The 23,849-nt window shown below is 34.0% G+C and overlaps 2 protein-coding genes across 8 annotated transcripts in view; one reads left to right on the top strand and one right to left on the bottom strand.

The window, feature by feature from the left end:
- The window catches only part of LOC106666318 (CDK5 regulatory subunit-associated protein 3), a 32,690-nt gene extending 25,241 nt beyond the window's left edge, over positions 1 to 7,449 (top strand). Inside the window, exon 10 of one of the 2 annotated variants that reach the window (XM_024229472.1) lies at positions 7,374 to 7,449. The gene's annotated coding sequence lies outside the window, so the exon portion shown is untranslated. Of the gene's footprint in view, positions 1 to 1,505; positions 1,528 to 7,373 lie in introns of those variants that run through there. The other variant, XM_024229473.1, reaches the window with a different exon arrangement.
- LOC106666316 (protein FAM13A) overlaps positions 3,725 to 23,849 on the bottom strand; it is an 81,407-nt gene continuing 61,282 nt past the window's right edge. For 4 of the 6 annotated variants that reach the window (XM_014393401.2, XM_014393404.2, XM_014393402.2 and 1 more), the window contains exons 2-16: positions 11,516 to 12,061; positions 10,379 to 10,498; positions 10,135 to 10,312; positions 9,858 to 10,070; positions 8,328 to 8,586; positions 7,164 to 7,289; positions 6,199 to 6,340; positions 5,745 to 5,969; positions 5,559 to 5,669; positions 5,238 to 5,399; positions 5,034 to 5,164; positions 4,828 to 4,967; positions 4,467 to 4,762; positions 4,188 to 4,363; positions 3,725 to 4,120 (exon numbers count right to left, since the gene is read on the bottom strand). In XM_014393401.2, the coding sequence (XP_014248887.1) occupies positions 3,910 to 4,120; positions 4,188 to 4,363; positions 4,467 to 4,762; positions 4,828 to 4,967; positions 5,034 to 5,164; positions 5,238 to 5,399; positions 5,559 to 5,669; positions 5,745 to 5,969; positions 6,199 to 6,340; positions 7,164 to 7,289; positions 8,328 to 8,586; positions 9,858 to 10,070; positions 10,135 to 10,312; positions 10,379 to 10,498; positions 11,516 to 11,683 (2,658 nt within the window). In that variant the 5' untranslated portion in view covers positions 11,684 to 12,061 and the 3' untranslated portion in view covers positions 3,725 to 3,909. Of the gene's footprint in view, positions 4,121 to 4,187; positions 4,364 to 4,466; positions 4,763 to 4,827; positions 4,968 to 5,033; positions 5,165 to 5,237; positions 5,400 to 5,558; positions 5,670 to 5,744; positions 5,970 to 6,198; positions 6,341 to 7,163; positions 7,290 to 8,327; positions 8,587 to 9,857; positions 10,071 to 10,134; positions 10,313 to 10,378; positions 10,499 to 11,098; positions 11,167 to 11,269; positions 11,367 to 11,515; positions 12,062 to 16,615; positions 16,635 to 23,849 lie in introns of those variants that run through there. The other 2 variants (XM_014393407.2, XM_014393405.2) reach the window with 2 other exon arrangements.

Raw genomic sequence — 23,849 nt, 5'->3', positions numbered from 1 at the left:
CAGCAGAAATTCTTCAAAGATTGACTCCTCAGTTTGTAGAACAAGTATAAAACTAATAATATACAAAAAAAAAAATTAAAGAGAAAAAGAAAATGAGCGTACTCAAAAACTTAGAAATATATAAACATTACACATGCAATACGAAAAAACTCACAAATTAAAAAAGATAAGAACTTAATATCAAAAAGTCCGACTAGGACAAACTACAAAATAACTCGTTTTTAAAAAAGATAGTTCGTACTCACAGTAAGTTGTTTTCCAATGATCCGGGTTTCGAGCCTTTAGCTCATCATCAGGTTGAAGGATTTCTGCAATCATGTCTTTCGACATGAATTGCAAAAGTGAACCTGCCGATAGTCCTGCCAACTATGATGTTCCAATGAGAAGCTGGTTTTTTAATGGCGTTCAATTTTAACGTGCGAAAAGCAGGAATTATAACACAAGTAAATATTATAATGGTAAATACTCTAAGAAATTAAGTATAAATTAGTGATTAAAGATAAAAGGTTAGAGTAATACCTTAATATTATTATAAAAATAATAACAATTAAAATAATTTAATTTGATTTAATAGTTTAATTATTTGGTCGTTTAATATTATTTATGTACATATTTAAAATGGGAGGTAGATCAAAATCTGTTATATTACAATTAATTAAGGTTTTTAGTTGAGATGAAAAAAAGTTAATGGCACGAGCGGGATTCGAACCCACGATCTTCGGCTTGATACGCCGCTGCTCTACCACTTGAGCTATCCGTGACCTCGATCCACTCGGACATCAACTTCCTATCTCAACCCCACCTTATGAGATTTCCCTCCTTTTTGCCATTTTTCAATCTGTTACATTACTAATGCATTTATCTACATGTTCAATTTTACATTTTTTAATTTCAAATTTCTCAAACCAATCTAGTTCTCCCCCATTGTTGAAACTATGTAACACTAAATTCACTAGTTTTCGTGGTCCGCTTGACCAATCTTTCAATTAATTAAGGTTTTTAGTTGAGATGAAAAAAATTAATGGCACGAGTGGGATTCGAACCCACGATCTTCGGCTAGATACGCCGCTGCTCTACCACTTGAGCTATCGTGAACTGACTTTTTTATCCCAACCAATACCTTACATAAAGATTAATTAATTGAAAAAAACTAATTTGTCAATCAGACCACGAACTGTAATGGATTTAATAATTAAACTGAAGTATATCTTCACTAAAGCTCTCTGTGGCCATTTCATTTGTCGCTGAGAATCAAATAGATTACACGACATTTGAAAAATGGCAAAAAGGAGGGAAAATTCAAAAGGTGTGGTTGAGATGGGAGGTCAGTGGCCGAGCGGATCGAAGTCACGATAGCTCAAGTGGTAGAGCAGCGGCGTATCATGCCGAAGATCGTGGGTTCGAATCCCGCTCGTGACACTGATTTTTTTATCTCAACTAAAAACCTTAATCTATGTAACACTGTTATATTTAAATTTAGATTGAAATTGTTTTGTTTCTTTTAGATGGTCCTTAAATTGGGAAAATTTGCTCGATTTAGGCAAGTGTTCTTTTACTCTCGTTTTTATTTCTCTACTGCTTTGACCTATATATTTAATATTACAATCATTACAATTGAGTTGGTAAACCCCGCTTTTTGCCAAGTTGTCTAATTTGTCTTTAGGTTTTGAGAGGATGTTTTTAAGTGAGCCCGTACATCTAAAAGCTATTCTAAAACTTTCTTGTTTAAAAATTTTACTAACTTTTTCTGATAATTCATCATTATTTGGTGAACAACGGAAACCTAATGATTCATTTATGGTGGGGGTGGCTGTCCTATTATTGATTCTTTTAAAGTTAATTTTTTTATTCTTTTAACTAGAAACCTATCGATAAATATTTCTAGATACCCATTGTTTTTTTTTTCCTAAGGTTTTAATAGTTTCTAATTCTTTTTTATAGTTAGGTGTCAACGGAAGTTTTAACGTACGGTCTATGATCCAAATGAACCAGCAGCCTTTTGGGACCATGGGTGGGAAGAATCCTCTGGTATCATAGAGTCTGTCGTTGTGGGTTTTCTATATACGTCTATTTCTAGGTTGTTTATTATGCACAATTTTAGGTCTAAAAAGTTCAAACAATCATCTTTGTTAATTTCCAGTGTAAAATTTATATTACGGTGTAGAGAATTAATTAGTTCTTCAACCTGATGATGAGCTAAAGGCTTGAAATCCAGATCATTGGAAAATGACTTACTATAAGTAGGAACTACCTTTTTTTAAAAAGGATTGAACACCTCACTCACTCCGTCATTAATCATTTCTAACTATAAAATAAGTTTTATCACCTCACAGAGGAGGTAATCTCACAGTTGGACATTAAGCCGTCCTGTACGACACGAATTCGCTAATATAAGCAAGGGGGTTAAAAGAAAAAAAAAACTTATAGTATATAAAACCTTCATATATTAATTATTAATTTTTTCTTTTTCTTGTTTAACAAATAATCTTTTCTCCTTGATAAATCATACAATTTCAAGCTTCATAATTAAAAGTTATACAAATAAAAACTGAAAGAAAATGCGACAAAAATTTGTCAATGAAATCCATTTAGCAATGGTAGTACAATTATAACAACTTTTTTTTATAAACATTAAATTATGTTATTTATAACAATATATATATATAGAATTATGAATGAACACTCAGATCCAAGGTGTTTATTTTTATACGAATGCACCATATTGCTCATGTTATGCTAAAAAATACATTGGAATCCTCCAGGATGTTCCCACAAGCTAATAATTTCTCTTCTTTTAGATTTTATAATTTTTTTTTCATTTTAATTTTAAAGTATAAAAACCGATAACATATATGTACATAATATATATATTTTTAATAATATATATAAAACTTAATAACAAGTCTTGAATAATTAAAAGAGAGAAAGAAACTAATCTTTTGTTTTTATTTATTTTTACAACTAAATCAGTCTAATTCATTTCTAATGTCAATGCAAAAACTTTTTTTATTTTTTAACTATATTATATTTAATATTGTTACCTTTTATAAAATCATTTTTTTTTCTCTTTTTAAAAATCTTTTTTAATTATTAAACTCAAGCAAAATATAAAGAAAAATAAAATATAGAAAAACTGATAAACAAACATAATAACAAACAATAGATATTTTAAATAACCAACAATGAAGAAGATTAGAAAAAAATACAACTTTACAATTAAATTTTGTCTCCCTTAAGTTCTAAATTTATTTAAATGTTCTCTCCTTTTTCCTCCCTAATTTCTGAGACTAGAATTTATTCCCTCTAAAACATTTTAAATATTTAGAAAAATCAATATATTAAAAAAAAGATAACTACATAGCGATCAGATAATTCTGGGACAACTAGTAAGTATTGTAAATAGTAATTAAAAATAATTGATAAACAAAAAGAATTGGAAGAGGCGATGGAAGATTATCTAAAGAAGGAATGAAATAAATAAAAGCTACTTTTTTTGTAAAAATAATACTGCTGATAATTATGTCAAAAATACTGTAAAATATCAAGTCCAAACAAATGTTAGTAAGTGCGATTTGTTTTACAATCAATTCACTTATGCATATTTGAAAAAAATTGTGAATTTTTGAAGTCTTGTAGAACAAATGCACAAAAAAATGAGTAGTAAAACTTTAAATAATTTATGATTTTAAAGGTACACAAAAGTATTAGTTTGGGTGTACTACTGGCCTAAAATGTGCTAAAAAGTCTATATGAATCTCCTAAGAGTCTGTCTTTCTTTAAAAAACTATCTCGTTATAATTTTTTTTCTCCTCTTTGAAATATAATATAAATGATAAAATAAAGAAAGAAGAAAAAAAAAAACCCCTGATTGATAGAAGAAAACGAGAAGATTTAGGACAAGTCCGGCAATTATTTTATTTTTGTGACGAGGGCGTCGATGAATCGCAGCTTAGCTTTGACTTGCTTGTAGTTGACGTAAGTCGGCTCGTAAGGGCAGCGGTCTTCCTTCTGAAACCTCCTTCCGGTTTTCACCTGAAATTCGTGTTCGTACTCGCGCAGGTTACGCTGAAGCCTTCTCTTCTCCTCGCGCGTGACTTTTTGCAATTGTAAAAGTTCATTTCTATAAATCATATAACAAAATAAAATAAAAATATTATACTGCGTGTGTAAAAATATAATGTACTTACGGAGGCAACGAGTGGAGGTTGTCCAAGATGGGTTCAGGCGTTTTTCTTTCGGCTGGAGGCGACTCTTCTTCCGCGTTTGAATTCCCGGGAGAAACCAGAGGCGACGAAGCCGTAAAATCCATAGCTTCGTGCTCTAATATTGTCCCCAGCTCGGAAATACTGTCTTTTAACTTCGACTAAAAACAAAAAAAATCATATCATGAATTTCCTCCTGTACAGGAATTATGAACATGTAATTTGACCTGGGCGAGATCGTTAAAGATCAATTGCAAAACGTACCGGAGCGTGCCGTAAAAGGATGCGTTTCACAGTTCGGTAACGATCGTAGAGATTTCTGACCATGTCTCGTTCCTCTTTTGAAGAAGGCCGGCCGAACGAGGCTTCGAGCTGAAGAAGGACTTTCTGTATGGCGACTTTCTCTTCCACGAGCTGATCGTGCGTCATCATCTCAAGTTCGTCTCCTCGTCCGCCAGACACCCTTTTTTCAGTGAGGCGCTTCTCTATTTCCTGAATTACCTCCTCTTTCAAAGCCTTCCGCTCACAATTGTTCGCCTTCATGCATTCCTCTTTTGCACCTATAATAATAATAATAAAAAATAATTCTATGTATTAAATATTTTTTTAATAATAAAAAACTTACTTTTTAATTGTTTCTTTAGCTTTGTCAACTGTATGCACAATTTTTTTGTATCTGGATTTGATATTTTCTCAGCGTGCGACGGCTTGTGGCCAAATTCTCTTTCGAACCCTTCATCATACTTCTTTATTTTACGCTTGATGCTGAGAGAGAAACCAAAAAATTAAAATCAAACGTCCTGGAAATATTTGTTAAATTTCCCGACTTACTTATTTATCTGCGTAGCAATGTCGAAAAGAGAAGGGTCGTCGTCGAGGATCCCGCGTCCTGCCAAAGATGCTGTGAATGTCCTTCGGCTCACAATGAGTGAATTACGCGGTGACACTAGTCTTTCTTCACTCTTTATTAACAAACAAAAAAAAATCAAAATATTGTTAATTTTGGAAAAAAACAACCATTTGAGAAATACTCACAGGCGAAATGGAAGTCCACGGCATGGAAGGGACTGGATCGGCGCCCATTTCCTGTGAAAAAAGAGTCATATCGAGTGTCGGAGAACAGACTCCGGAAATTGGCGATGGCGACCTGTCATCATCATCTTCCTCTTCTTCTGCTTCTTCAATTTCTTCTTCTTCCTAATATAATTAAAAGTAAAAAAAAAAAAAAAATACTTTTTATTTTATAAAAGAACCAATTTTGTAAAATAAAAGATTCTATTAAAAGGTGAATGGTATGATGGTTGAGTTTGATTGATGGGAACTGGCTAATTCATTTTAAAAGGGTTGTCGTATTACCTTAATCCTCTCAACATATTTATCCTGCTTGACCTCTTTATCATTGTAGCATTTTGTTATTGGAAGATTTTCAATTTTTGACGGTTTCCTCAACTCGTACGCTTCATTTTCCTGGACGCAAACATTATAAATTAGAAGAATTTATCGTACCTAAGTTATAAATAAAACAGATAAAATTCAGCTCACTTTAGCCTGGGAGTGGTGATGCTTTGACCTCCTCCTGATCCGGACACCGTTTCTGTGCCTCTGAGGCGCGAAGCGTTCGCTGTTCCTCCTTCTCTCGTGCTCGTTCTCGTCGTAGAGGTCGCTTGCGTAGCCGACGGTAGACGAAAGGTGCATGCTCTCCTGCGGATGCTGTCTTTGCGGCGAGCAGGAGTTGCGCTCGTGCAATGGCAGCGCCATCTTTCTCAACTGAACGAAATAACGGTTTATTCGACACTTTTTATCTTCCATTGGCGAGTAAATAATTGCAAAATCGGGACACAAAACAAATAGATTTCGCCCCGTGATAAAACTTTTTATGACTCGTTTCTACACCCCCCTCCCCACACGATTTGGTACAATTCTATTGAAACTTAATTTCATGCATGACTGATCCTGATTTCTTATCAATGGAAGCTGGAGTGGAAGTCCTATTTACCTGAGATGGTGTATCGGATGATTTATTGACGTTAGCCCTGGTTTTTGAAAAATCCTCATGACTGCTAACCCTCCTCATACTCTCTGCTCTAGCATTCCCAGTGCATGAAGTATTCACCGCTGGCCTCTCCTCTGAATTCGATCTGTATAAAAAATAAATTATTACAATTAATTAAGGTTTTTAGTTGAGATAAAAATGTCAATGGCACGAGCAGGATTCGAACCCACGATCTTCAGCTTGATACACCGCTGCTCTAACACTTGAGCTGTCGTGACATCGATCCACTCGGACACTAACTTTTGCCCCCTCAACCCCACCTTTTGAATTTTCCCTCCTTTTTGCCATTTTTCAAATGTCGTGTAATCAGATTGGATTCTTGACGACAAATGAAATGGCCACAGAGAGCTTTAGTGTGAAGTGTACTTCATTTTAAATCATTAAATTCACTAATTTCGTGGTCCGCTTGACCAATTAATATATTACGATTAATTAAGTTTTTAGTTGAGATAAAATAGTCGAAAAGATTACACGACATTTGAAAAATGGCAAAAAGGAGGGAAAATTCAAAAGGTGGGGTTGAGATAGGAAATTGGTGTCCGAGTGGATCGAGGTCACGATAGCTCAAGTGGTAGAGCAGCGGCGTATCAAGCCGAAGATCATGGGTTCAAATCCCACTCGTGCCATTGACTTTTTTATCTCAACTAAAAACCTTAATTAATTGAAAGATATTAATTGGTCAAGCGGACCATGAAATTAGTGAATTTAATAAATTATTACATATAAAAATAAATTTTCAACATTAAAATAAAAAAAATTAACAAGTTTTCCATTTTTTGGCTCTGTAAATTTTTGTATGAACTATTATATTGGTTAATTTTCAACAAATAATGCCTTGAATTTTGGACATTTGAAATTGAATTTTTTTGAAAAAATTTGTTTCAAACGATAGTAAAATGAAACGTTACCTCACAAATTTTCTATCCAGCCTGTTGCAGCTATCTTGCCTTTCTTTTCGCTTTCTCTGCTTCTGTGAAGTGTTGTAATCTGAGATTATAACTGCTGTACGGCCGTTTCCGATGGTGTCGAGACTTCTGGAAAATAAATAAACCGACTATAAATATAAAAGTTATTAAATTAAAAGAAAACTATTGATTTATTACAGTTATTTTTTTCAGATTGAAAAGCAACGGGGCGTGAAAGATGTTGATCAACGAAACCTTGACTTCTCTGCTTAGGGGCGAATAGTTGACTGAGCTGAAAAGCGGCTCTTGAAAGTATTTTGTACTATATCTTGCCAACATTTTAGCCAAGACACCTGTTTGCCAAATTTTTTGCCAAAATAAATCGCTATGGCTAAGACCCTCGTAAAAGTGAGTGGGAAACAGAGGAAGTGGGGTTGGTAGTAGGAGGGGAAGTGGGTGAGGAATCCAAGGGCGGAAAGTCTGAATCACATATTAATCCATATTAAGTTTTTCTCACGGGATACACACAAAAATTTAAACTTTAAGAGAAATCACATAGTATATATAAAATCGACACAAAATTGATATTTCCTTTGTAGAAAAATACAATACTTATTGACCGAAAAAAGATCTCATTAAAAAAGAAACGGAACTAGGAAAAAAAATGGTTGTTCAGAAGGTTGGGGTCATCAAAGAGGTCTGTAAATAGTCTGGGCCTAGAGCCAGATTAATGTACGTCAACAAAATTCCTTGCTTCGTCTGTGTACGCCTATTTTAAGAAAGGGAGCAGGAGAAAAAGGGCGATTATAATAATTATAGATGAGATGTGGCTCGCTGAGGGACTGTGAACCATCCACCCACATGAGTTTGACTCATGATGACGTAATTAATTTTAATGCCAACAAACTTTAAACGGACGCCGTGATTTGGCAACAAAAAGGAGAATTTCAAGGGTGCCAGAAGATGTCCTCTGCAGCAAAATAAGAAACACTTGTAGGTCAAAGTGAAAACTGTTAATAAATTACAAACCCAAAGAATGAGGAAGTTTCATTTAAAAAAAAAAATCTTATCAAAATTTATAAAGAAAATAACAGTAAAACACACCGTTGACAATTTGGCACAATGACAGAATCCCGCACAGACATTTAATTAATTATTTAAACTAACCTTTTTCTGAAGATTATATTGTAATCCTGAATCAGCTTTGTCGTCAACTTGACGGCGTCTGGCGACGAGATGTCCTTTGACTCTGGGCAGGTCAAGAGCGGGCAGAACACGCCTGGGATATAAGACATGGACGACGGGTGCCTGCTCGTGTAGTTGTACAGCACGTGGAGGATCGTCTCGAGGATGTTGGTCTGCAGCGTTCCCGCAGTTACAAGGCACTCGTGACACACAGGTCCCCACCAAGTATCGCCCTCGTATTCTAAGAATATAGAAAGACACAAAATTAAGAAAATATTACTATCAGTTTTACACCAATTGAAGGATTAGTAATGGAATATTTAAATGTTAGTGTATTTTTCAATATCGCGCGCGCGCGTGTGTGCATGTCTATACAAATAAAACTCACAAAAAATTGACTATCCAGTTGCAGATAGCAGGTTGTAACAAATAAAAATACAAAAATGTTTATATGTAAGTTGGTACCATTGTTACCACATCAGCCAGAAAATGTAAGTTGGTACACCACCTCAGGCAGCAAAGTAAATTGGTACACCACCTCAGGCAGACGTGTTAAGTTGGTATGATTATTACCACTTTATGCAGGCAATGTAAGTTGTACACCACCTCAGGCAGAGAAAGAAAATTGGTACACCACCTCGGACAGATAAAGAAAATTGGTTCACCACCTCAGGCAGATAAAGAAAATTGGTACACCACCTCAGGCAGACAATGTAAATGGGTACACTACATCTGGCAGACAGTAAATTGGTACACCAGCTCAGGCAGAAAATGTAAGTTGGTATAATACCTCAGGGAGGCTATGTAAGTTGGTACACCGCCTCAGGCAGATGTCTCAAGTTGGTATGATTATTACCACTTCAGGCAGACAAAGAAAATTAGTACACCACCTCAGGCAGGAAAAGAAAATTGGTACACCACCTCAGACAGACAATGTAACTTGGTTCACTGCCTCAGGCAGTAAAAGTAAATTGGCACACCACCTCAGGCAGACGTGTTAAGTTGGTACACCACTTCAGGCAGCAAAGAAAATGAGTACACCACCTCAGGCATGCATGTTAATTTGGTACCACTGTTACCACCTCAGGCGTGCAATATAACCTGGTACCATTGTTGTACATACATTGTATGTGTTAATATGTATGTACATTTTAAATTTTGTGTTGGCACATGTACTTTAATATACACGAAAATATATATTTATGAGCATATTATTTTCAAATAATACTCCTTTAAGAACATGATTTCATAGTTGAAAATATGTTTTAAATATAGTTATGTATACATTTATAAACACCCTTGAAACGACTTATTTAAAATATTCCCGTTTTGTACCTCACCTTTTCTCATGCCTGTATACACCTACATATATAATATATTTATTTGTAAGAAGAAACTATACGGACAAATATGTGTGAACTTTAGTGTTCAATGTATATGTTCGTTAAGTTTTAATTTTTAAACAAGAATAGAGCATGCAAGCAGTTATGAAATTAGGGAGAGAAAACTTACTATTCATTAATGAAATAAGGTCTCCAATTGTATCTTGCGAGAAGAGAGGATTTGGTAAATCTTTTAGCCATGAAATAAGCAATAAGGCGATGGAAGCGACATCATTGCACCCTTCGAGATCAAAATCCTGATCTGTGTTGAACTGCATTTTCAGATTTTCCACCATTGTCTGATTCCCACTGGTCAAACGAAACAAGCCTTCGACTTTCATCCCTGCGGATTTGGACAGTTCCATATTAAAAAAAAATCGAACACCACAAGGGAAAAAGAAATTTACCGTGAGCCTCTATGAAAAAACAAATACGATGTAGAACTTTTGGAACAGAATTGTTGTTAAGTTGCAAGTCGCACAGAGGTACACCGAACTGTCTATTTTTCGACGTCGTTGAGCCGTTACCATCCTTTTTACGACTGCCTCCGAGAACTCGTCTTACGATACTGAGCCTCCCTTCCTCCTGGAACCATTTAATATTCTTTCAGATAAGATTCCCCACTCGACGGCCGTTTATCTCAGTTCTCACCTTTGGCTGGATGTTCGTGTTGGCCGGCTTATAAGTGTCCTCGGCCACGCCGATCGAATTGCTGCACAGATTCGGCCTCCGCATGATTTCACAGCAGCCCAGTCCCCCACCCCACCCACACTACAATCATTATTCAATCGTGAAAAAAAGATACAAGAAAAATTACATAACCAAACTGAATTAATTTAGGAAAAAGATAGTGATATAGAAGAATAACTATCTCATGTGACCATTCTCGTCTCCTGTAATCCACTAAATGTCCTTTTTGTATTTATATCTAGAGAATGTTCTATTTTTAATTTAACGAATTTTTGTGTTATATTTTTAGCCTATTCATTAAGAACGACATACTTAACATTCATCCATCATTTTCTCATTTACAAAAGTGACCACCAGACCACAAGGACATTTTTCTAATAGTTTTATTCTCTTGTCTCAATATTTCAATAAAATTTTGAAAGATTAACATGGAATCAACGCAAGGGTTTAATTTTAAATTGTGCAGATGTGCTGTATATTAATTAGATCGGTGACTGTGATTACGCTAAGCATTGTGAAAGTTTATTGCACCATGTTATAATTATTCGATATTAATTTAAATAACACACAACAAAAATGTTAAAAATTAGAAATTTTAATGGTCGAGATTGGCCACACTGCGATACGTACTGACAGGTTAGGCATATCAAAAAAGTGTTCTCTCCGTTCTGAGGGAGATACCTTTTGTGACGTGATGATGAGAAGGTTGCGAGGCAAACAAAAAGCTGATGAGAGCGAGATGAATATAACTGCAAAACACAAAAAACAAACAAAAGCGGATCAAATGAAAAGATGAGCGCATGTGTAAGTAAAATAAAACGGTGGAAGAGAAAAAATCAAACTTGTCTTTACCTAACGGATGAGAGTCAAAAATGGAGAAAAGATGTGATGGATGTGCCTTTTGTTTATTAAATATTCGACACTTGCTAACGTTCTATTGCAAGTGCATCTACGATAACCCCAGATCAAAAAAATTTGGGAAGAAACAAAAAGAGAACAAAAAAAGGAATCATTAGAAACAAAAATTAAGATGAACAAACATGAAATTAAAGAGTTAAATATTGTTAATAATTAAAAATATAAAAAAAATTAACTTACAATACACTCCTTAGCTATGTTCCACAGATTGGTTGTTTTATTTATTCTTCTTTTGAGTCTGAATATCACTTTACACTTAATAACTTTCTTAAAATAGAGCACATTTATAATCCCAAGAATACTAACACTTATATATAGCAGATGAAAAATATTTGAATTAACGTCCATTTAATTTCCTTTTAGCTTGGTTTGTTTTGTTAATTTTAATATCAAAGATGTTATACAATGTCAAAGAAACTGACTTATCACATCAACTATGTCACCATTAAATTTGAAGGGTCTCCCAAAAGATTTATGTAAAAATAGTGAGTATCGTTATCTATCGGTTGAACTTCATTCGGATGTGTTGTCCAAATTATTGAAAGTGGTATGTAGCTCTTTTTTTCTATGTGTCGTCTATGGGTTCATATCCCTGTCTCGGCACATATTGACTCTTTATGGTTGCTTCAAAAAGTGAGTCGAGACTAGTCGTAAGGTGAGCATCTAAGCAAACCTCACGACCTATGAATTCGTCGTTTGAACTTTTACTGTTTCCTTCAGAAAAACCTGCGAACAAAAAGAGAAATATCAATGATTAAAATCTTTTATAACAGGGGGGGAGAGAAAACAAAATAACTGTACAATAATTCAGATAATTTCACAGAAATTAGCATGACACAGTCAGGAATGTCAGGCCATTATCAAACGTTTTATCGTCTCGATAGTCACAATGCAAAATAAAATTTGTAATCTCAACTAATCGCTTTGTTTTTCTTTTTTAAATTATTCTTTTAATCTGATTTTATTTATTTGAAAGAATAAATCTGAACAAGTGCGACACCAGATAAAACTGACTGATCGTATAAATGAGATTTCCCGTTCGACTAAACTGTTACATAAAAAAAAAGAAGGAAGCCGAACAAGCTTGGGGGTTTTCCTCGACGTTTTTGAACTTCTATTGTAGGTTTAAAATGTTAAACTTGTGAAGGAAAACATGATGAACTAATCTTACAAACCTTTACATTATTATTTTTTTTTAATGCAGAAAATTTCATAAACAAGGAGACATTTAAGTGTGTGATGGTCTGACTAACTTTTTGTCCTACAAAAAAGTAAAAAAAAAAAAAGAAGTTCATTAGACTAAAATACTGGGAAAAATGACGATTTTTTAAATATCCAAATATTTCATAAAGATGGGGCATTTAAGAGTGTGTGATGATTTGATTACCATTTTTTTCCTACAAAAAAATAAAAATAAAAGTTCATTGGGAAAAAATACTGAGTATAAATTGAACATTTTTTATGTCAAAATCAAGGGGCAATTTTAAGGTGGGTGATGGTTTGTTTGGTCATCATTTTTACCCATCATAAAAAAATGGAAGATTTTTTATTTCAAAATAACACAAATTTTAGGGTGTGTGATGGTTTGGTTACAAATTTTTACCAGAACAAAATACAAAAAATAAATAAATACAATTTTTCTTATCGAAACGACTTAAAACAGTTGAGAAAAAAATACTGTGAAAAAACAAATATTTTTTCAAAACATTTCATCGACAGGGCAATTTAAAAGTGTGTGGTGGTTTCATTACAATTTGTTCTTATTTAAAAAATAAATTAAAATAAAAAAAATAAAGATTTTTTTAAATAATAAATTTTTCTTGACATGAGGCGATGGTAGTATGAGATGGTTTGTTTGGCAATCATTTTTACTCCATAAAAAAAGACCAAAAGTATAAAAATTTGCTATCAAAAAGAAAAGTTCAACCATTGGACAAAAGTAGTGAGAAAAATATAAGGATTTTTTTACATCAAAAAGTTTCACAAACATGGCAATTTTAGGGTGTATGATAGTTTGGTTACAACTTTTTACCATAAGAAAACACAAAAATGCCTGCAATTTTCTTATCAAACGAGTTAAACCATTAAGAAAAAATTCTGTGAAAAAACGAAAATTTAATTTTTTCTTCAAAATATTTCATAAACACGGGGCAATTTTAAGGGTGTATGATTTGACTACCATTTTTTTTATCTATATAAAAAAAAATCAAAACATTCTTAAAAAAGATGTTCATTGGGCAAAAATACTAAGAAAAAATGAATGAAAATGCTTGGACACCATTTTTTCCTCATAAAAAAAAGCAAAAACGCATAAAACCTTTCTAACAAAAAATGAGTTAAATCATTGGAAACAAATATTAAGAAAAAATAAAAATATTTTTTTATGACAAAATTCGTTAACATGGGGCCGATTTTTGAGTGTGTTTTGGTTTTACTACCATTTGTTTCCTATAAAAGAAGGAAAAACCTGTAAATTTTTCTTTAAAAAATGTGCTCATTGGTCAAAAATATTAAGATTTTTTTTATGACAATATTTCATAAAATGAGGCAATTTTAGGGTGTGATGGTTTGTTTGGCTACCATTTTTCCCCATAAGAAAATACAAAAACAGATACTTTTCCCACATGAACATTTGTATGAAAGTGTTGGTATGTAATGTTGATACCAGGGCTGAAAGAAGTGCATGTATGTACAACTCACACAAGCACAAAAGAAGTGTATGGCACAAGCATATATGAACATATGAAAATTTGTGCTTTATATTAAATTTTTCTATTGAAGTTGGACGAAAAAAGATTTCAAGTTGGTGACAACTCAGGGTAAGGGCATAGGGCTTCCGGCCCTTTTTACAACCACCGCCGCCCATTTGAAGGTTTATAGCCCATTGTGTCCCTTTTACTTTTGACAAGTCACTGTACAAAACACTATCCCGGGATAATCGTATAATCCCGTTTGCCACGGGCAAATACCATTTTAAATAGGTTAACTGAACCGGCGCGAGACTCCTCAAAAAACTAACGCTAAATAAATAAATATATTAGAATATTTTTCTATTTTTAAGAACTGTCAGATGTGTTCGTGAGAGCGGTCACGTAGACGGTCAACAGATATTGGCATTGAAAGTATCCTATCAATTTTTTGGAACATCCTGTGTGTGTGTGTGTGTGTGTGTGTGTGTAAAACAAGGGGAAGATTTTCCGGAATTTTCCGTTTTCAAGTAGGCGTGGCCGAGGGGAAGAAAATACCCCGCCGTAAGGGGAAGCTCAATAAACAAATTGGGTCAAGGGCTCAGAAACGGTCCACCAATTGATTCCAGGGATTGAAAAGGACAAATAGACAAAAAAGAAAGGAAAAAACATTGACAAACTAGTTATATTAATCAAAAATAACTTACTATTAATACAAAATAAATAAATATATATATCCTTCTAACAGGGTCTAACGATTTTTTTCTTTCGAACGAATAAATTTAAATATTAAAACACACGTGCTTTTGGACAAGATAGATTCATAGAAATGACAGCCAAAGGTGAAAAAATTAACGAATAAATAAAACCATATTGCCATAAGTGTCTTGGGTCATTTTATTTCTCTTTTAGCCTCAGGTTTTGTTAAATTTTTTATTTATTTATTTAATATAAATTATATGGGAACTTATAAAAGCAAAGTAGGGCTATCGAGGACAGACAGAGTAGGGTCACGGTCGAAAGGTATTAATTATTCAATGTAAAATCGAGCGTTGTTGACATCACAAACTGGACAAGGGGGGGGGGTCTGGTAACTGTAAAAACGGTTTAATCAAAATCGTTCATAAACATTTCATGTTTTATGTTGTGTTAACTTTTTCCATACAGAAACGACAGAAAATGTGATCGAATCTATACTTATCAAACCGAAATAAGTCAACGGGAAAGGTATAAATAACGTAAAAAATTAAGATTTTGGGTCAAAATGGATCACAAAAAGGATATTTTAGGGTGGGTGGTGGTGGTTTGGCTACTACTTTCCCATGAACAATATAAAAAAAAGGACTTTTTTATACGAATTATTCAAAGGGCAAAAATTAACAGTTCAAATTTACGATTTTTGGTCGTAATATAAAAAAAAGGAATATTTTAGTGTACGTGAAAGCTTTGCTAACATTTTTCCATTAGAGAAGAATCAAGCATGGCTAAAACAATGGACAAGAATGTTGAGAATTTGAAAAAATAAAAAATAAAATAAACGTTTTATTAAAACGAGGATTGTTTTGGTCAAAATATTTCATAAACAACCACTGGGAAAAATTCTGCTATAAAATTTGAAATTTTTTTAGGAGAAAATATTTCACGAACATGGGGTAAAAATTTTGGGACGTGATGTTTTGTCTACCGTTTTCCCGTAACATGCAACAAAAACTGTTAAAAAAGAAAAAGCAGGTAAACCATCGGGCTATTTATGAGAGTGTGATGGGTTGACTATCATTTGATTCCTATAAAAAAAGGACAAAAATCTAAAAAAAATATCGTAAAAAAACGAGTTCATTGTGCAAAAATACTGAGAAAAACCTTTTTTTTTATTAGAAAATTTCATAAACATGGGGGGAATTTTAGGGTTGGAACGAATTGTTGACTACCATTTTTTTTTTCCAAAGAAAAAGAGAAAAATGGATAAAACTTTACTTATAAAAACGAGTTAAAACATTGATAAAAAAATACTGGGAATTAAAAGTGTGAAGATAAAAAAGTGCAAAAATTAACGGTTTTTTTGGTAAAGAAAAGTGGTTTGGCAACCAGTTCTACCCATAAAATCCAAAATTTAAAACACTTTTAATGAACATGGAGCGACTTTAGAGTGTGTGGTGGTGAGTGATGCTACCAATTTTTCCATAAAAAGGCAGAAAAAAAATTCTTATGTAAAAGAGAGAAATTGCAAAAATAAACAGTTTAAAAGGATTTCGTGATCAAGAATTTTCATGGGAATGGCAATTTTTAGGGTGTGTGCTGTTTTTGCTATTATTTTACCATAAAAAGAGAAAGAACTTTTCTAATAAAACTGAGTTAAATTTGGGACTATTTGTTGTAAGTTGAAGGCACTCAGAGTACAATTTGAAGGTCTGCTCTGAGGGAAGAGACCCGACCGGGAAAATGAAGGACGCCCCTTTCGAAGGCCATCTGAAAACCGTGGTGCGGCCGATCTCGCTTCTGCTCCCCCGGTCCGGGGGCGTCCCGGCCCCGTTCGCCAGCCCTTCTCGGCCCCAGGAACCCGTTAAAAATCTAACAAATACCGATCTGTACTTACTCAGAGATCAGCATGGGTTTGTTGATATTTACGTGGGGGGTTCTGACCTGGACAAGGCAACTAGTGGGCCCGAGAGGGGGGCGCATTGATCCCCAGGGCTTGCAAGTAGGTTGGTCGATACGGGGGCGGCGTGGGCATGCGCCGCCCCCGCACCCCGGGGGTTGGCGATCCTCGAGGATTTTACTATTAAAAACCCCTTCATCCAGACGTTCCCTTTCCATGGATTTATATTTAAGCGTTAACCCAAATCTTATCTGGCCCAGATCCAGAAGAAATTTAGCTTTGTTGCGATTTACAACCGGGGTGGTGCACTTTTAATGCCTACGTAGAGAAATTTACAAACAATTGTCGCATTAATCAAATCTCAGTTTTAAAAACTTTTACAATTAATACAAGCTAAACAGCCTTGGATGGTTCGTCGTCGTGTATAAATTAATTCAATCACAACAAACTTCAAGGATTACGTTAAAAGTAAAAACCTAAAAGCGTAACGTCCCATTGCGGACAAATATTCCAGGGATTCTCAAAATTTCTTTCAGCTTTCGCCCAACAAAAACCTGGGAGGACATTCGAGCATTTAAAATTAAATATTTATAGTAAATTAAAGTTTTATAAATTAGCATTAGCCAGTCCATTCCTAATTAGGTGATGTAGAAGGATGAAAACTATGAAAACAAACAGATTTATTTACAAAATCCGAAACTCAAAAACCAAATTGGACAGAACGGAATCAATAGGTATATAAAACTAGAGCCAAAAGTATTAACATGAATCCCATATACAGGGTGTTCGGATACTCGTTTTACAAACTTTGCCAGTGGATTCCACATTCAAAATGGAACCAAAAAGTCCTAATTAACTATGGTCCGAATCTCAACAGTTTCGGAGTTATTCCAAGTTTTTCTAATTTTTTAACATTTCACTATCTTGCTTCACATAAACAATGATTTTTCAATGGCAAAAAGGAGGGAAAATTCAAAAGGTGGGGTTGAGATGGGAAGTTAGTGCCCGAGTGGATCGAGGTCACGATAGCTCAAGTGGTAGAGGAGCGGCGTATCAAGCCGAGGGTCGTGGGTTCGAATCCCGCTCGTGACACTGACTTTTTTATCTTAACTTAAAATCTTTAATTAATTGAATGTTATTAATTGGTCAAGCGGACCGCGAAAAATAGTGAACTTAATGAATTGAAATGAAGCACACTTCACTAAAGCTCTCCCTGGCCTTTTTTGGCACAAAAATTTAAATTCACTATTTTTCGTGGTCCGCTTGACCAATTAATAACATTCAATTAATTAAAGATTTTAAGTTGAGATAAAAAAAGTCAGTGTCACGAGCGGGATTCGAACTCACGACGTTCGGCTAAATACGCCGCTGCTCTACCACTTGAGCTATCGTGACTTCGATCCACCCGGAGATCAACTTCCCATCTCAACCCAACCTTTCCAATTTTCCCTCCTTTTTGCCATTTTTCAAAATCATTTTTTCGAAAGGTTGAGTTCGGATCACGCTCGTGACATTGACTTTTTATCTCAACCGAAACCTTACACAAAGATTAATTAATTGAAATTAATAATAATAAAATACTTAAGGAAATATTGAATGAATTTATTTAATTTTTTTTAATTTGGGTTCGAAATGGAAAAAGTGCAAGTGTTTACTTATTTACCAACGACTCCATCTCTGATTAAAGAATTATTGTATTATTATTCCCCAAAATAAAAGAGTTTTAAGAATCAAAACTTTTTAGTTATCTATGTAATGTCTTGTTAGCACTATGTTGTAATTTTAAAGCACCAGTCCTGTCCGCTGCACAAAAACAAACTTAAATTAAACTTTCGAGTTTCAGTGGCCAATATTAGAAAACGGTCTCGTTTGTGCAGTGCGGAGATTGGAGAGCATTTCGAATCAAAATTTTAAAAAAAGTAATAAATTCATTCAAAATTTCCTTGATTTTTTTAAATTTTTATTATTACTAATCTTTCCACCGAGAAATTTATGACGGGAAGGAAAAAACCGTGGTTGACGGATCGGTAAGTCAACCACGGTTTTTTCCTTCCCGTCATAAATTTCTTCATCTTTGAAAAAAGAAATTAAAAAAGCAATTGCACCACTAAAGTGGATATTAAATGGAGTACGTTTTCAGAAATTTGCTGGTCTCTAGGTTAGGAAATAGTTTAGAATCACCATAGTAAGTTTATTAAAAAAAAAAAGAAATTCTTTGGTGTAACGAAATTAAAAAAAAATAAATAAATAAATGGATTTGGCATAGCAGAGTCAATTTTTAACACATTAATCTTCAAAGAAATGGGCATTGAAACTGTGTCTAGTTAGGCTTGACCCAATTCAAAATGAATCTTTTAAAAATAACTCAAAAAATTCTACCACCCACAATTTTAGAGACTTTAAATTTAGTAAAAATGGTAGTTTTTTTGAAAGATGATAAATTAAGTATATTTTATAACACGTTAATTTTCAAATGCAGAAGCGATTCACTAAATTTAAACCATTTAGGCAAAAAATGTATTCCTTTTATAATAAAAAAGAAAGAGAAAATCTATTCCATTTTATAGCAATATGCCTACCAGTCAGATGGAAAAAGAAGCCTTTTAATGAATAGAGTAGTAGAAATATTAAATGGCGAAAACTGGTTGGCTTTACATAATTTTCTTATTATCAGTTGCAAATATAGAAATTTGTTGATAGGAGAATTCTTTAAGCGTCTTATGCCATTTTTTAATTATTCCCTGCGTTAGTAATATTTCCTTTTACGATGTATTTAAAAAAAGAGTATTTGGTTAAATTTGATTAGACGAACAATTATTTCATGGCAAGAATGTATTTTTCTTTTTTTTCTTTCGTATAGCAATGAAATTTTGAAAATAAAACACGATTATTATTATTGTTATATTATTTTAAGTTCAACGATTAAACATTGAACATATTAATAGGTTAGTTGTGAAAACTATCATACTTAAAAGTAAAATAAAAGAGAAGTAACATAAAACCAAAACAACTCTGTAATCGTATTTCCTATCTCGAAAATAATTTTATTGCCTCATATCTTTTATTTTTTAACGATAAGAAAGGCAATAAATTAATAAAATTTCGATAAGCAATACATGAAGAGTCGCGTCCTGTGTCAATAAAAATTTACCAAAACAAGCAGTAAGGCAAAAAGTACGAATAGGGTTAATCTGAACCTGGGATATTTTCTAAGTGACTAGGGAAAATTAAAAAAAAAGAAAAAAAAAGCGTCGAAGTTGAGGAAAATAATTTGAAATTTGGCATTGAAAGATTGGCAGCAAAATTTCTAAAAACGTAGTTGCCTTGCTAGGTGAAAATTTTTATTTTCGCTAGTGCTGACTTGACTTAGCGGTCCTATGTTAATTTTTTCGGGGTGAAAATCGCTTTCTATAAATCTCTAAGGAGTTTAAAAATTTAATCCTGCTTATAATTGGATTAATATTGTTGTTTTAATTGTACACGAAATTTTTTTTTTTGTGAATTACAAAATTCCTCTTACCTTTTATTTTTAAATGTGGTAGTTTTCACATCTTATCTTTTAATCTGTTCAATAATTGGTTAATCCTTGAAATAATAATAATTAAATCCATTATATTTCGTGGTCTATTGACCAAATTACTTCTTTCAATTAATTCATATTTTTAAGGTTTTGGTTAAAATGGCAAAAAGGAGGGAAAATTCGAAAGATTTGTAGGTTGAGACGGGGAGTTAGGGTCACAGTGGATGGAAGTCACGATAGCTCAAGTGGTTAGAGCAGCGGCGTATTGAGCCGAAGGTCGTGGGTTCGAATCCCGCTCGTCACACTGACTTTCTTTCATTTCAATCAAAACTACATAAAATTATTAATTTATAATAATATATAAAAGAAATGAAAAACATTCTTGCCATGAACAATTTGTTTTGGCGAGTTGACCAAAATCAAATTTAAGAGTATACTTGTTGTCGGGTTTCTACCAGGGAAACAACGTTTTAAAAGAATACTTCTAGAATTCCCCTTTGGTGATTGTAACAGGGCAAAGATTCTTTTTAAAATTACCTATCCATGGGAGATGAATTCTTTAAATTCCATTGAATTTCCATTTTACGAGATGTGTTGTAAATTGCGAAAAACCTTGACCCTGACATAGAGTCACACCTGAACAAATCGATGTTCGGTTTGTACAGGGGGATGGGCCTCTTCCAAATGACCCTTTTACGATTCGTATTGGCTTTAACATTGCAGAATAAAACCGAAAAGGGGCATGAAATTCTAAAAAGACCCTTTCAAAAACGTTTGCTTTTTTTTAATTCCCCCTTTTTCAAAATTTCCATAGCATCTATTATTAATGGCGAATCGAGGGAGAAAAGAGTTTTACCACCGGTCGTCGAATCGTAATGAAATTATTTCGTTTTCAAGAGGCTTTTCATGGGTTATTATTCACCAGGAGTCACGACGATTGAAAGGTCCGAGAAGTCTGTTCATTTTTCCATTTTCTTTTCACGCACCGGTGTTTTCCATTAAGTTTCCTTTTGTCACGGGAAAACGTGAGAAAATCCGTTATCGACTTATTTTTTTTTTTAAATCAAAATTCCTCCGCACTCTTGCCAAATCGACCTTGGCTTTTTATTCCCCACTTTTCTCCTATTTGACAAAACAAACGTAGGGCGATATACAAAAGCCTTTTTGAAACTTTAAATAAATGATGCATCGGCGTGGAATCCTTCCGTCGATAAAATTCGGTTTTTTCCAGTTTTCAATGGATCGTCTATCAAACTGCCACGTTTGGTAAATATTTACAAACGCTCAAGTCCGAAGGAAGGGGGAAGATTTTTTTGCTTATTTTCAATCATCAATCATAACACGTTCCACTCATTTTGATCGATTTCTAATAAATAAACAAAAAAATCCTATATATTGATGTCGATGATATGTGACGCTAGCTTTTTCATTTCAACCAATACCTTGCATAAAGGTTAATTAATTGTTAAAAAATACAATTATTGTCAATTAAATTGACAAAAACTGGCAACAAGATAATTAGCCTAGTGGCACACTTGTATAAATTAGTCGTAGATATATACTGTAGAAAATAGTTATCAAACAAGTCTGTAAAATAATATTTTCACCTTTGAACTGAATCAAAACTCTGCATTAATAAATTTATCTCTATAATCTCTGGATAATACTGGACAATTATTCGTTACGGCCTTGATCGCCTCGTTCGCCTTTTACGGCCGCCCTCCTTGTCCCAGGGCCAAATTTGGACAACTGACACCCTCTCGGCCAAAAATTTGTAGCCAGTTTTTTCTTTCTTCTGCTTTTCAAAATCCGAAAAGGCTAAAAAGGTCGTCGACCCATTTTGCGCAACGGTCGTGTCGTAATCGTAAGCTGGTCAGGGATTTCGCCGGCAGTTTCAGCCTCATCACTATTTGGATTTTTTTTTTTAAATAAGAAAAGTGAATTTAAACGATTTTATGTAAAATTGAATTTATATTACATAACATGTTTGTTCTGTTTTAACTATATTACTTAGTGAGGGTAACGCAACAGTTCCTTACAATCTGCATTAGACTGATAAAACAATTTTTTTTCGCGTGTACTACGGGGTTTGATCCTGCAAAATCGAAACTTGCTACCCTTCGTGTCGTGTCTTTCACTGCAGTATATCGACTTTTCTTTCTCAATAATGCAATATCGGAGAGAAAGTCCTCAAACCAGACGTTTCAATCCTGGCACGAGACGAGGACGTTGGACATATTTGCTGTTTTTTCCGATATAAATAAGTAAATACAAAATAATGAAAAGTACAGCGCAGATAAACGGTTGGGTCAGTAACCCTGTGACAATATAACGATAGTAAATAAAATTCTAAAGATCAATGATTCATTCTGTTTACTCCAATTAGGAGGAATTCGAAGCTGACTGTTCACATTAAAATGTTAATGCGATACTTCTGCGTAATATTAACCTACATGGAAATTCCGTAAAGCTTTTCACCAGAAGCACAAAGCCGCAAATATACGTAAACAGGAGAGGGCCAAATTCGCGTTTTTCAGGGGAAAAATTGTATTTGTGAATATTTATATATTACAGGCCATTTAAGCATAAGCTTAAGAATTGTAAGTCTTTAATTTTATCAACAGAACGGTGATAATCAGCAGGACGTGACAGCAGGTTGAACCGTTCAATCCTCATAAAATCGGATAAAGTGTAACAATCTAATAAAAAAATTTAAAAACACTGCTTATGAAGAAAAAATATACATAAGGCTGAATTTATGCGGCGAAACCGCCTGATTTTCAGTCCTACTCACAATTCCAACGATCAACAAAATCAAAAGTTTTAATGATACAAAGCCCCCCCACCACCATCATGTTTAAATCCCCGGGTACAAAGCCGTATTTTGAAAGTCTATTTTTCGCCTTGGAGTTCATTGCACTTGGACGGAGAGCCCATGTAATACATAACTAGGACACTTTCGCTGTGTTTTGGCCTAAGGACGGCCGTTCCTTCGATTCAGGGGCCGTTGAACCGGCCAAGGATGTGTTCGAAAACGGTCCCAGATAGATTTCGAGACCCGGTGGCCGGGCAGAAATGACGGTGGTTTGGAAAAAGAAATATAAATAAACCAAATCGAATCCTCGGTGAAAAACTCTGACTCCAATAGGCGAAGGGAAGGGAGAGATCAACTATAGAAATTTCTCCCTAGATGATATTGAAGCTGGGTGGAATTTCTGCTCCATCACCCAACTGTAAAAAATAAGGCCAAAGATAGTAAAAATACTTAAAGGAAAAAGTACTTGGTCTAACTTTATATTTTTGGTATGTGTAGAGAGATATATTATACAAAATAGCCGGTAAATGAAATACATTTATAATTGATCTGGCGTCGCATGGTAAAAAACTTAGGTATAATGGCACTGTTCGACACTTTTTCCTTCCTTTCCATGCTTGGGCAACACTGTGGGCCACAGTGATTCTGGGATGTGAAGTTTACTTCAGTGTGTACTTCGTTGAGCCGTGTAAAAAACGAACTGTTTTTCACTCATAACCATGTTTTGGCAACAGTGATTCGGGATGTGTCATTTGATTTATTATTTAGCTGTGGTATGTGAAACAGTTGGCACTGTTTTTCCCTCCATTCCGTGTTTGGGCAACACTGTGAACAACACTGATTCTGGGATGTGAAGTTTACTTCAGTGTGTACTTCGTTGAGCCGTGTAAAAAACG

This window comes from Cimex lectularius, unplaced genomic scaffold (assembly GCF_000648675.2).
Source record: "Cimex lectularius strain Harlan isolate CLEC.00 unplaced genomic scaffold, Clec_2.1 scaffold236, whole genome shotgun sequence".
Lineage (NCBI taxonomy): Eukaryota > Metazoa > Arthropoda > Insecta > Hemiptera > Cimicidae > Cimex > Cimex lectularius.
This window is presented reverse-complemented; position numbering and strand designations above follow the sequence as displayed.